This window comes from Callithrix jacchus, chromosome 1 (genome assembly GCF_049354715.1).
Source record: "Callithrix jacchus isolate 240 chromosome 1, calJac240_pri, whole genome shotgun sequence".
NCBI lineage: Eukaryota > Metazoa > Chordata > Mammalia > Primates > Cebidae > Callithrix > Callithrix jacchus.
Window position 1 is genome coordinate 133872266 of NC_133502.1, and position 12996 is coordinate 133885261.

At 34.5% G+C, this 12996-nt stretch overlaps 1 protein-coding gene across 3 annotated transcripts in view; it reads right to left on the minus strand.

Moving 5' to 3' along the window:
- Positions 1-2822: 2822 nt before the first annotated feature.
- CAAP1 (caspase activity and apoptosis inhibitor 1) overlaps positions 2823-12996 on the minus strand; it is a 68546-nt gene continuing 58372 nt past the window's right edge. For all 3 annotated transcript variants that reach the window (XM_002742985.6, XM_054256914.2, XM_078370346.1), the window contains one exon: positions 2823-4243. In XM_002742985.6, the coding sequence (XP_002743031.2) occupies positions 3897-4243 (347 nt within the window). In that variant the 3' untranslated portion in view covers positions 2823-3896. The remainder of the gene's footprint in view (positions 4244-12996) is intronic.

The window sequence follows — 12996 nt, forward strand, 5'->3', positions numbered from 1 at the left end:
GTCCACTCAGAGACCTAATTTGAAAGTTGGTAATTACAAAGACAACAGGTGGATAAATTTACAATGATGGGAAGAAATCAGCGTAAAAAGGCTGAGAATACTCAAAATCAGAATGCCTCTCCCTCTAAAGAGGATCACAGTTCCTCATCAACAAGGGAACAAGGCTTGATGGAGAATGAGCGCATCCCATTAACAGAATCAGGCTTCAGAAGATGGATAATAAGAAAATTCTGTGAGTTAAAAGAACATGTTGTAGCCCAATGTAAAGAAACTAAGAACTTTGAAAAAAGGTTTGATGAAATCCTAATGGGAATAGACAACTTAGAGAGGAATATAAGTGAATTAATGGAACTGAAGAATACAATACAGGAACTCCGAGAAGTATGCACAGGTTTAAACACTCAAATTGTTCAAGCAGAAGAAAGGATATCAGAGGTGGAAGTCCAACTTAATGAAATAAAACGAGAAGACAAGATTAGAGAAAAAAGGATAAAAAGGAATGAGCAAAGTCTCCAAGAAATGTGGGACTATGTGAAAAGACCAAATTTACGTTTGATAGGTGTACCTGAATGCGACGGAGAGAATGAATCCAAGCTGGAAAATATTCTTCAGGATATTATTCAGGAAAATTTTCCTAAACTAGCAAAGCAGGACAAGATTCAACCCCAGGTAATACAGAGAACACCACAAAGATATTCCTCAAGAGCAACCCCAAGGCACATAATCATTAGATTCACCAGGGTTGAAACAAAGGAGAAAATACTAAGGGCAGCCAGAGAGAAAGGTCAGGTTACCCACAAAGGGAAGCCTATCAGACTTATAGCAGATGTCTCAGCAGAAACTCTACAAGCCAGAAGAGAGTGGGGGCCAATATTCAACATTCTTAAAGAACAGAACTTTCAGCCCAGAATTTCATATCCAGCCAAACTAAGCTTCATAAAATAAAATTTTTTATGAACAAGCAAGTACTCAGAGATTTTATTACCACCAGGCTTGCTTTACAAGAGCTTCTGAAAGAAGCATTACACATAGAAAGAAACAACCAGTATTAGCCTTTCTAAAAATATACCAAAAAGTAAAGAGCATCAACATAAAGAAGAATTTACATCAACAAATGGATAAAACAGCCAGTTAACATCAAATGGCAGTAATCCTAAATTTCAATTGACTAAATCCCCCAATCAAAAGATACAGCCAAAACCTAACAGCATGTTACATCCAGACCCATTTCACATACACAAAGACTCAAAACAAAGGGATGGAGAAAGATTTATCAACCAAATGGAGAGCAAAAATAAATAAATAAATAAATAAAAAGCAGGAGTTGCAATTCTCGTATCTGATAAAATAGATTTTAAAGCAACAAAGATATAGTTGTAAAAGGATCAATGCAACAACAAGAGCTAACGATCCTAACACCCAAATGCATAGAGACTTAGACTCAATGAGACAGAAAATTAATAAGGATATCAAGGACTCTAACTCAGATCCGGAAAAAGTAAACTTAATAAATATTTATAGAGCTCTCCACTTTAAATACACAAAATATACATTCTTGTCAATACCACATCACACCTACTCATAGGTTTAAATGAAATATTGATTGGCCATTATTAATACCTTTTTTTTTTTAGAATAAAGCAATATTTCCATTCTCTCTCCCACTTTTTATTCCTCTTTCTTACTCTCCTTCACTCCTTGTTTTTCTTTCCTTCTCTCAAAAAAAGAAAAAAAGAAATCAACTTGTAGACCTCTAGATCCAGGTCGGCAATGTCTCTCTCATTGCCTGATTTCCTTCCTTCCCTTCTCTCCCTCCCTCCCTCCCTTCTTTCCTCCCTCCCTCCCTTCCTCCTTTCCTCCCTTCCTGCTTTCCTCCCTTCCTGCCTTCCTCCCTTCCTACAAAAAAATTAAAATAATACAATAATAAAATAAAATAAAGATTTGAATAAGACTGAGCACCTTGTAGGCATTCGATAAATACCTCTGAGCTAAATATTTAAATGGCAGCATCAGATCAATATACACGGTATTTTCCCATTGCTATTTCTAAAGCAAACATTGCCACTCTCTAAAGCCATTCATTTTCAAAAAGCTCTCAAGTCTTCAACGTTTTAAAAAAAGAAGAATATGATAAAAAGTTGATTTTCCAAGTTAGGGAACTAAGTAGGCGCTAAATTGTTCTGTTCATTCTGCCTCACACATATCCACTACTGTCAAATGTCCTGTAAACCATTCTGCACAGAGTAGGACACACAATGCTTCATGAAGGTGGAGACTTCAATCATTTACAAAGTCCTCAGACCTTTTTCTACTCTTGTATGTTTAATCATACAGATGCCATTTATAGCATTTTGTAACTAGCAAGCAGCAATAGTTTATTCTGTACTATTTTAGCATATTAACTGTTATTTTAAGTTGAAATAGAAAAATTATATCAATGTCTTTTCATCTTGACATTGAAAGCAATAACAATGAAACTCATAACTCAAATCTGTTTACCAGCCTAAGAGAAGCATTTAAAATCATACAGGCTTCTTCTATGCTTTATTAGAAAGATTCAAGGAGGGGGAAAAAAATGGTAGAATTATTCCAAGCCATGTTCAGGAACAACAACAAAAAGAATTTGTAACTGCAATTCCGATGTTTCATAAATGTCCTCTATTTCCACGTAAAAACCCTTTAAAATTAACATAATTAAGGCAGCAAATAAAACACAATCCCTGCAACTTTTATATATAAGGAAAATCCTCATACAGTAACAGTAGAGCATGATTATAAATAAAATATACATTTGTTATCAAATATAGAAACCACAGTTCCAGTTTTATGTTTTTTAAAAAATTAATTTATTTTAAGTTAAGGATCTCTAGGTAAATTTATTTTGGTATCAAACAACTGCAATTAGTGACGGGGAAAAGCATCCATAATTGTGGAAGGATAGTAATTTATTTATAAAAACTACAAAATTAGACTAATTATAACAACAACTTATCAAAGGTTTCTGAAATTAATTTTGCTTTTGAAAAAGTATCAAAAGTCTTCAGATCCAGAATGACAGCCTTTTTTTATTTTTGATTTGTGGAATTATAGCACATCAGATCTTTAAGCAACTACATCAGATGAAATCCTGGATAATAAAGTATTCTCAGTTTCCTGACAGCTTGGAATGTAAATGAAAACTTGTTCCATTTTTATTAAAGAAAAAAACTAGAATAATGCATTCAATAGTATCAAATACCTGTTAGAATGGCTTGTCTGCTATAATTAAACATGGGCAATTAGTTCTACATTGTTAAAAACTGCCTTAAATTAATTCCTTCCTTTAATAAAAAAAGTTTTTCTCATCTATTTCAGATCTCTGTTATTTGGTTTTAACTATGAAATTTGTATCAACATAAGGAATCTTCAAAACAGTATATATCTTAAAAGCACATATAAGCAAAACTAAATTTCTCAAATTATTAACAAATCTAAAGCAATAATTTAATATTCTATTGCAAAATACAGGTTGCCTTAAGAGAAACATGCTTGGTCAATCTTTTGCTTTTAGGTTTGGTGGCCAAACTTTTAAAAATAAAGAAAAAAATACCATTACTCTTTGCTAATGGCTTTTAAGATTTGCAGACACAGCTAAATACTCATCTAACAAAGTACCCAGGCTATCCAATTATATTTGCCATCAATTCATAAGACAATAACACATATTTATAATATGAAAGTAGTCAAAAAAATAAAGAATAAAAAGAAATAGCCACGGTATTTTACACCTAAAATAAGTTGACCTAATAAGGGTTACATGAGAAATAACATATAAGACCCCAAATAAATTTTAGATACAAAATTATATGATGTGGCTTTGTTCAAACATACCTAAAATTCAAACTCAAGTTAAATACCTAGGCTGGCTTTTTTGTATCACCAGCTTTCATTAGGGCCTTAATCGCTCTTGCCCTCATCTCAAGTTCTAGCAGTTCTAGTTGCTGTGCAGAAGGCTGAACATCTTCTGGTGGAGGAACAGCCAGGGCGGCTGCTTTGGGTTCCTTTGGGCTAGATTCTGCCAGTCCCAGAATCTCATTCACACTTTTCTCAATGTCTTTCTCCAGGTCATCTATCTGACCAGCTTCACTTTGAACTGTATTTTCTGGTGCCTCAGGAGCAGCTGCTTCTTCATTGCATGGGCCTTCTATGTCGCTGTCATAAGCATCTGCATTTATACTGAGTACATCACTATCTTCCCCTTTGCCTATAACAAACAGAGAAAAAAAATAGAAAGATTCATGTAAATTAAATGCCATGGGTCAAAATTTCCGTACTGTTTATAAATTAAAAATTGCTTTGATTCCACCTCCCACTATGGAGTCCCAAACAAATTACATAATCCCCACTCCACCACTTTCCCTGACTTCTCAACATTCAAAGCATATCAAATTTAATGTAAATTCAAATGTATTTTTCATTCTAATTTCGTAGAACATGGGAACATTGAGAAATTTATTCTATAATGTGGAGTACCCATGATCTAGTTTCCTAATTAAAATATCATAACATATTATATCACAGTAAAGCTTCTGCATTACAAAATGAAAGCTGACACTGGAAATCCTCTGGATAGAGTATGGCTTGTTAGTCAAGTAGTAAAATTTCATTCTATAAAGTGTTTACAACACTTTGCTTTATAAACTACAAAAAAGTATCATCAACAAGCAGGGCAACATGTACATTACAATTATCCCAATCGCTTCATATGCTTTTTCACTCTGTTCCAAATCAAGAAATTAAAGAATGCCTAAGGCCATTTTCTAAGACAAAATGTTTTAATGAAGAGGATTTTAATTAACAAATTAGTACACCATAATTTTTTAATGCATTTATTATAAAACTTCTATAACTTATGCTAACAACCTGAAAAAACACAGATTATAGCTCTCAGCCACCTTGTTCTTGTCATTGAATACTACTCAATTCAAGGCATCATTTACAATTTTGAGTACTCATATCCTCAATTAATTTATCTTTTAAATACTAAATTACTTTTTTAAAGTCCTGAACCCCAGAATGTTAGCTTTCCCTACTGTAAGAAAGCTTTGACAGTGTTTTCCTTATAGTAGGGAAAACAACTTTACAAAACATAGATTGACGCATGGAAAATTCTGATAACAGACTATACAAGAAGGACATAAACAATTATACTCCATTGGTTTTATAACATGATTTACTGACCTTCACTGATCCTCCTACAAGATTATAATTCAAAAACCACCCCCATTCCAAAATTAAAGTGGAAAATAAAACAATAAATTATTTTTGTGTCCACAAATAGAACTTGTAAAAAAAAATGGTTATTTGATGCCAAAGAACATTTTATATATCACCCAAAGCAACAAGTATTTCCAAATAGCAAAAAAAAAAAAATACAGAAAATTGAACACAACCTTCTGTTTTAAGAAATAATGTTTATATAAGTATTCTAACTTGAGACTAAATCAGATTTAAGAAAGTAAGTGCTAAGTTGTTCACAGACTCAAAAAATTAATTTTAGTGCCTACCAGGCTTGACCTAACATTTAAAGTGTGAAGTCACTGATTCTGAATGAGAATCTACAGGCTGTATAAAATATTTTAAAATACAAATTTTTGAAAAATGTCTTTGTTTTTAGACTAGAGGTTATTGGGAAATGGACAAAGAGCTGAATAATGCGTAGGTGGAGAAGAGGTAAATCAGCAGTTGATTCAGGGGCTTGATCAGACTCAGGATCAACTTTTTTGGCAAGAATATTTTAGAAGTGACATTGTGTACTTCCAACACATAATATATAATTGCTTTTCTTTTTGTGATCATGTCAGTATCCACTGGAATTGGGTATTGTCTACAACACTCTTGATTCCTTGAACCTAATCACTGTAATGGTTTTGTTTGTAATCTAGTTTTTTTCTGTGGAAACTAAGGAATTTTGTGTGTGTGTGTGTGTGATCGGTAGCGGTATATTCTTTTTTTTAATTGTATTTTAGGTTTTGGGGTACGTGAAAGAACATGCAAGATTGTTGCATAGGTACACACGTGGCAGTGTGATTTGCTGCCTTCCTTCCCTTCACCTATATCTGGCATATCTCCCCATGTTCTCTCTCCCCAACTCCCCACCCCCTGCTGTCCCTCCTCTATTTCCCCCCAACAGACCCCAGTGTGTGATGCTCCCTTTCCTGTGCCCATGTGTTCTCATTGTTAACACCTGCCTATGAGTGAGAACATGTGGTGTTTGATTTTCTGTTCTTGTGTCAGTTTGCCGAGAATGATGGTTTCCAGGGTCATCCATGTCCCTACAAAGGACACGAACTCATCGTTTTTGATGGCTGCATAATATTCCATGGTGTATATGTGCCACATATTCCCTGTCCAGTCTATCATCGATGGATTTTTGGGTTGGTTCCAGGTCTTTGCTATTGTAAACTGTGCTGCAATGAACATTCGCGTGCATGTGTCCTTACAGTAGATTTATAATCCTTTGGATACATACCCAGTAATGGGATTGCTGGGTCAAATGGAATTTCTATTTCTAGGTCCTTGAGGAATTGCCACACTGTCTTCCACAATGGTTGAACTAATTTACACTCCCACCAACAGTGTAAAAGTGTTCCTATTTCTTCACAACCTCTCCAGCATCTGTTGTCTCCAGATTTTTTAATGATTGCCATTCTAACTGGCATGAGATGGTATCTCAATGTAGGAATTTTTAAAATATTTGAATTTTATTTCACAGGATGTGTCCTAGGTTTGATGATCTACCCTTGGCAAGCCCTTTCAGGGTGAAGGCCTTCTTCACCTCCTATCAGTTTTATCTAGATCAATTATTTCTTTATTTTCCCTGTCCACTGTCTACTTTCTCACTTTCTGACTTATTCTGTCACTTTGTCAAGTCCCTGCTCAAGCGGTTCCTTATCACATCACAGCGATCACTCTCTGTGAAAGCGTCTTCCTGCTACTATCTTTGTATCCTGTTTTATTTTTCTTCACTGAATCTGATATTTTTACGCATTTTTACTCTCTCTCTACAGATGTTTTTCTTGTTCACTTCTGTTTCCTCAGTGCTTCAAACAGTGTCTTACACACAGTAGATGCTAATATTTGTTGAATTATAAACTTGGTTGATGTCGAACTTCATGAGTTGTTCATCTTCATCTCTTAACTTTTATTGCACATTTTAAAATCTTTCTTTTCTGCATTTTGAGATACTTCCTTATCTTCCAGCAACTACTGAATATTTTCTTTTGATATCTGTTTGTTTGTTTTTGAGAAGAAGTCTCACTCTGTTGCCCAGGCTGGACTGCAGTGGTGCAATCTCAGCTCACTCCAGCCTCCACCTCCTGAGTTCAAGCGATTCTCCTGCCTCAGCCTCCAGACTAGCTGGGATTACAGGTGTGTGCCACCACGCCTGGCTTATTTTTATATTTTTAGTAGAGATGGGGTTTCACCATGTTGGCCAAGCTGGTCTCAAACTCCTGACCTAGTGATCCACCCACCTCAGCCTCCCAAAGTGCTGGGATTACAGGCAAGAGCCACCACACCTAGCTGATATCTGTATTTTTAAATCCTAACAATTCTTGGTCTCTGGCTTTTTTTCACTGCACCCTGTTTTATGACTGCAGTGTCCCCCTCAGTCTCTCTAATAAGGATATTAAATACACTCTCTTCTTCCCCTTGCTCCAAAAGATTATCTTCTGATTCTTGTATTTTCTTTATTTCTTCCTTTGTTTATCTTGGTCTTTCATTTGTTTTGGCTATGTTTTTCCAGTAGCTGGTTTGGGTTTTTTCATCAGTTGTTTATTTCTCTATGTATCTTTTTCATCGATGTAAAGTAGATGAGGGGTAGGCCTCTCAGAGATATACGGTCATGAAAAGGAGGGAAAGGAGGAGGAGTTCAGTTGGCTTAATTATTCAGAATGAATTTAATATTAATTGTCATGTTGTCTGTTCCACAGCTAATTCTTCTTTGCTTCTAAGACTCTCGAAGAATTACACTTATCTATGGTGTCTTTGACTGTGATTTTCCTTTCTTTTTTCTGTCAATTTGATCCTGTCTACTTATATTTTGTGAAAATCATAAAAATTCTTGTCTTCACATTATATCTTTTTTGTTATACTGTAAATTCATTTTTCCTTTTAATGTTTTTTACACTTCATTCTTATAAAAGATTGAAGAAATACATGTTCACAAAGCAAAATAGAAAAATTAATTTTCTTCTTCTCCTTTTACTCCACTTCCCAGAAGTAATCACTGTTAATAATTTAGAGTACTTATTTTGTTTTTAACAAAAATACAATTATCATGCTTTGGCTTACTTTTTTTGACTTAACAATATATCTTGGTCATTTTTTTTCATCTTAGCATTGTACTAGCTTTTTTAATAGACAGAAATCCTAACTTTTACTGGGACGTAAAAAGTAACATTTTGTTTTAATTTGCATTTATCTGATTAGAAATTAGGTTGAGCGTTCTTTTCCATGTGTGTATTGGCCCTCTGTTATTTCCAGTTTTGTGAAATAGCTGACTTGTTTCTACCCTTTGTCCATGTTTTTGGTTGTTTCTTCATAATATCTAGACAGTCTATATATTCTTCTATTTGTCCTTTTTAAAAACAAATTTGCTATTTTTTTGTAGCTTGCCTGTCTTATAATTTTATTTACGGCATATTTTCTTTCTCAGAAATCTTAACATTTTTATTAAGCTAAATCTGTTAATTATTTTTCCTCTGTTTATACCCCATTTTGTGTTTTACTTTGGAAGAACTAATATTTATTAGTTTTGGCATTAGTTAATTTACAATTTATATGTTATTATTTTTAAGTATTTCTCTTCTGTCGTTTCAGCGGGTTATTGGTAGGGATGGGAAGAAGATGTATGTTCGATTTGCCATCTTCAGTGGAAATTTAGACAAGTATGTAAATAATCCATGTTCTAGAGTTTGTCTCGGCTTAATTTAATAATTCACTATCAAGAGGTTTCACAAGGATATCACTCATAACACCAGATATACTTTCATCTTATGCATAAGAACTGTTTCTGATAAGCTGGATTATCAACCAGAATATTTATAAGTCCTATCAAGGTTTAAATACGCTAGCATAATTTAAAAGTTCCTTTTATTTTTCTAACTCAAAATGTTTGTGATGTGAATAATAGTTCTTATATGTTTATTTAGTTTCACTGGATATTCTATCTAAAAGTTTTAATAGAAAGCAAACCTATGCCACACAGTATTTTTCTTTTCTCTAACTTAGGGAATCCCACAGCTCTCAGGCACTGAGGTTTGTTATAGATAATAATAAAAACAGAGGTACACCATTTTAGTTTTTTTCTATTACATAGCACACCCCTTTTTATTTACATTAGTATATTACTTTTAGAGTGATTGGATCTTATGTTGTTTATTTTTTCTCCTTGCTAATAAAATGTTCACAGAGTGTTGGCTGTTCTATTTAGCTGCCAAATATTTTGTTTTTATGGTTTTATCCCATGTTCACCACTATGGCTCACTGAATAACATAAACATAATAAGGCTGTGAAAAATTATTCCATTTATTTATGTGTCAGTGATGAATTTGAGTAGCGACTGATTCATTTTGCTGTCCAGACACTAAGTCTAGATGGATTAGTTATTTAAAAAATGTTTAGTATATGGGTGCAGAGTTTGACTGGGATATGAATCAAGTTGGTAGGACCGAAGATAGCAGGTAAACAAAAGAAAAGAGAGTGAAAGTATACAGGCTAGAGGACAGTGTAATACAACTAAAGTACATTGGTGAACAGCTGGCCAGAGGATCAACCGTGAGGGATGAATGCATTATAAAGCCCTTTTTCCCCGAGAAATCTTTTAAGTCTTTGTCTTCCTATAACTATTGCCTGGCTAAGCTCTTAAACTCCTTTACTCCTTTCTCATAAACAATTTCCTCCATTTCTTCATTTGTATTGTTTTTTTCTCAAGTGCCCTAAATGGTATGTATTTCAGGGGTTACCCAACTTAGTGAAGGAGCACAGTTAACATAAGGAATATATCATATCCTCTTATTTCTTTGTGTATTGTTTAAAGTAAACTGTAGTTCTTTTGCTGCTGTGTAACATCAGTAACTTTGGTCTAAGTTTTTACTTGCTCTCTTTCCTGTGCCACTTTGACTATTCTGTCTTTAGTTAATAGTCTGAATTTGTATTCTTATTATTTTTAATTGTGTTTTTTAATATTTTACCTCAGACCCAATTGTCTTTTATTTTTCTTGGTGGATTTCAGTCACCTTAGTTTAACATCATGCATACATCAAAACTGTTTTTATTTGCTTTTCTTCCTTTAGGTATTTTTTTTAAACAGCTAAAATTAAGTGGGCTTAAAGTACTAGTGCCTTTGTAGAACCCAAACACCTCTTTAGTTCATGAGCAGATTTTTAACATTTTTACCACAAATCATATTAAATGATTATCTAATCTAACAATTTTTTAACAAAACTTTGTGAAAACTTATTTTAAATAGATACCACATTACCTGTTATATTTCTCACTACTGACTTGACTTTATTTGAAGGAGTAGAAATAATATACCTCAGTTTTTCCTGAAATCTCTCTCTCTCTCTCTCTCTCATATGTGGGCAGAACAGAGGTTGGAGAGACAAAACATGATTACCTTAAAATTTTAAGATCTTCCAGTAACTTATTTGGGGATGAAGTTACTTCTTTAGAAAGAATGTATAAGTTTTACTTCTTCTATTTAAAGATCATGATTGATAGAGAAGACCTTACAATTCCCTAATGCCAACAATGGGAGTAAATTATCTTGGAAAATTATTAATAAGTTTGCAGATGTTGCTTTTAAAAATGAGTTAATAATTCTACTGGAATGATGAAAATTAAGAAATACTTAAAAGACTTGAGGTATAAAGCTCTTCAAATTGCCATGTTCTATTATATAAGTCACTTAACATATGCTAAATTATTTCAGGTGTATAAAAAGCTTTGGCAGGCCGGGCGTGGTGGCTCAAGCCTGTAATCCCTGCAGGTTGGGAGGCCGAGGCAGGTGGATCACAAGGTCAAGAGATCAAGACCATCCTGGTCAACATGGCGAAACCCCATCTCTACTAAAAACACAAAAAATTAGCTGGGCATGGTGGCCCATGCCTGTAATCCCAGCTACTCAGAAGGCTGAGGCAGGAGAATTGCGTGAACCCCGGAGGCGGAGGTTGTGGTGAGCTGAGATTGCACCATTGCACTCCAGCCTGGGTAACAAGAGTGAAACTCCATCTCAAAAAAAAAGCTTTGGCATCTATAGTGCAGTTATGGCACCTATGAATGCATTTAGCAATACTGTGTTATGGAGAACTTGGCTTTTTTCTGTGTAGTGTATTAAACTACTGATTTAGATTTAAGTGCATTAGGTTGACCATAATTTACAAAATTTAATCGTGGCATAACTGATTTCAAATAATAAAGAACAAATGCCAATGATTCAGTAAAGAAAACCTGTCTAGTATTCTATTGAACCGTCATTGAACTTCCAAATAACATGCATATCCACCAGCTTGTAAATTTGACTTTTAAGACTCACAAATCCATTAACTATCCCCTTCAGAGACTATTTCAAGAATCAAATAAATATTCACTAAGTATCTTTTACATATGCCATGATGGTGCTGTAAAGACCTCAGAAGTAGGTCTTGCAAAACGTCAGAGTGACAAAATACTTGTGGCATGATTAAGACACAGGCTTTGCCTTCACAGTATGCTTAATGTATGGCATCATACTTTAACATACCAAATTATGCAATATAAAGTAGAAGATAATTTCAGAGCATACAAGGCAAGAGGCAAAAGTCAAGGAGATATTCACAGATACGTGATATGAGACCAGTCTTGAAGAATGGGTAAAATCTAATAGGTGGTATTAACAAAAGAGGAAACTCCAAGTGTGAGGGACAGAATGGGAACAAGCAAAATGCTAGATGTAAGCTCAGTACAGAGGTATGTGAGCCTGACAGCATAAAATGCACAGGTTAGAATATATAAAAAAAGCAGTATCCAAAATTATTGTCTCTGAAGACATTATCATTCTCGGATAAAAAGCACAATAGGGCCTCCCTGCCAATCTTCTACAATGGATCAGATAAGAGGATACTTTTGGTCTCACACTGAGGCACAATAACAGGTTGACATAAGCAATTCTTGACTATAACCTTTCACTGAGTAATCTGAAAGTAAATAAAAAATTATTTAAAATATCATTTATCATTTCTCCTATCATTGATTAAACAGGTTTCTGATAGAATAAAAGTTTGATAACAAAAACAAAAACACCCAAAAGGGGACAATGAAGGCAGAACAGCTATCTTAGCACCCATATTTCCAAGCAGTAGAGTTTGGAAGCAAGCAACTTTTCAGCCTAAAGATTTCTTGGAACTTACTCATTCAAAAGAGCATCACACTCAAACACTTTCTGTTGGTAACATCTCCGTGTTCCATAATCTACCCACCCTAGGGAATTATGCTCAAAATCATTGTCTACTTCACAAACTATCACGTTTCCTGTGGCATTGCTTTTGCTCGCTTGCATAGAAATATAAGCTCAGAAAGATACTAAAGAATACTAAAGACTTCATTCTAATTTTACATAATGTAAATGTATTTATTTATTTTTTTCATCAATTTTTTTTTTTTTTTTTTGAGACAGGGTCTCACTCTGCTCCCCAAGCTGGAGTTCAGTAGCACGATCATGGCTCACCACACCCTCTGTCTCCTGGACTGAAGCAATCCTCCCACTGACTCATGCCTGTAACCCAGCACTTTGGCAGGCCAAGGCAGGTGGATCACTTGAGATAAGGAGTTTGAGATCAGGTTGGCCAACATGTGAAACCCTGTCTCCATTAAAAATACAAAAATTAGCCAGGCGTGGTGGTGCGCACCTGTAATCCCAACTACTTAGGAGGCTGAGGCGGGAGAATTGCTTGAACCCGCGAGGGAGAGGT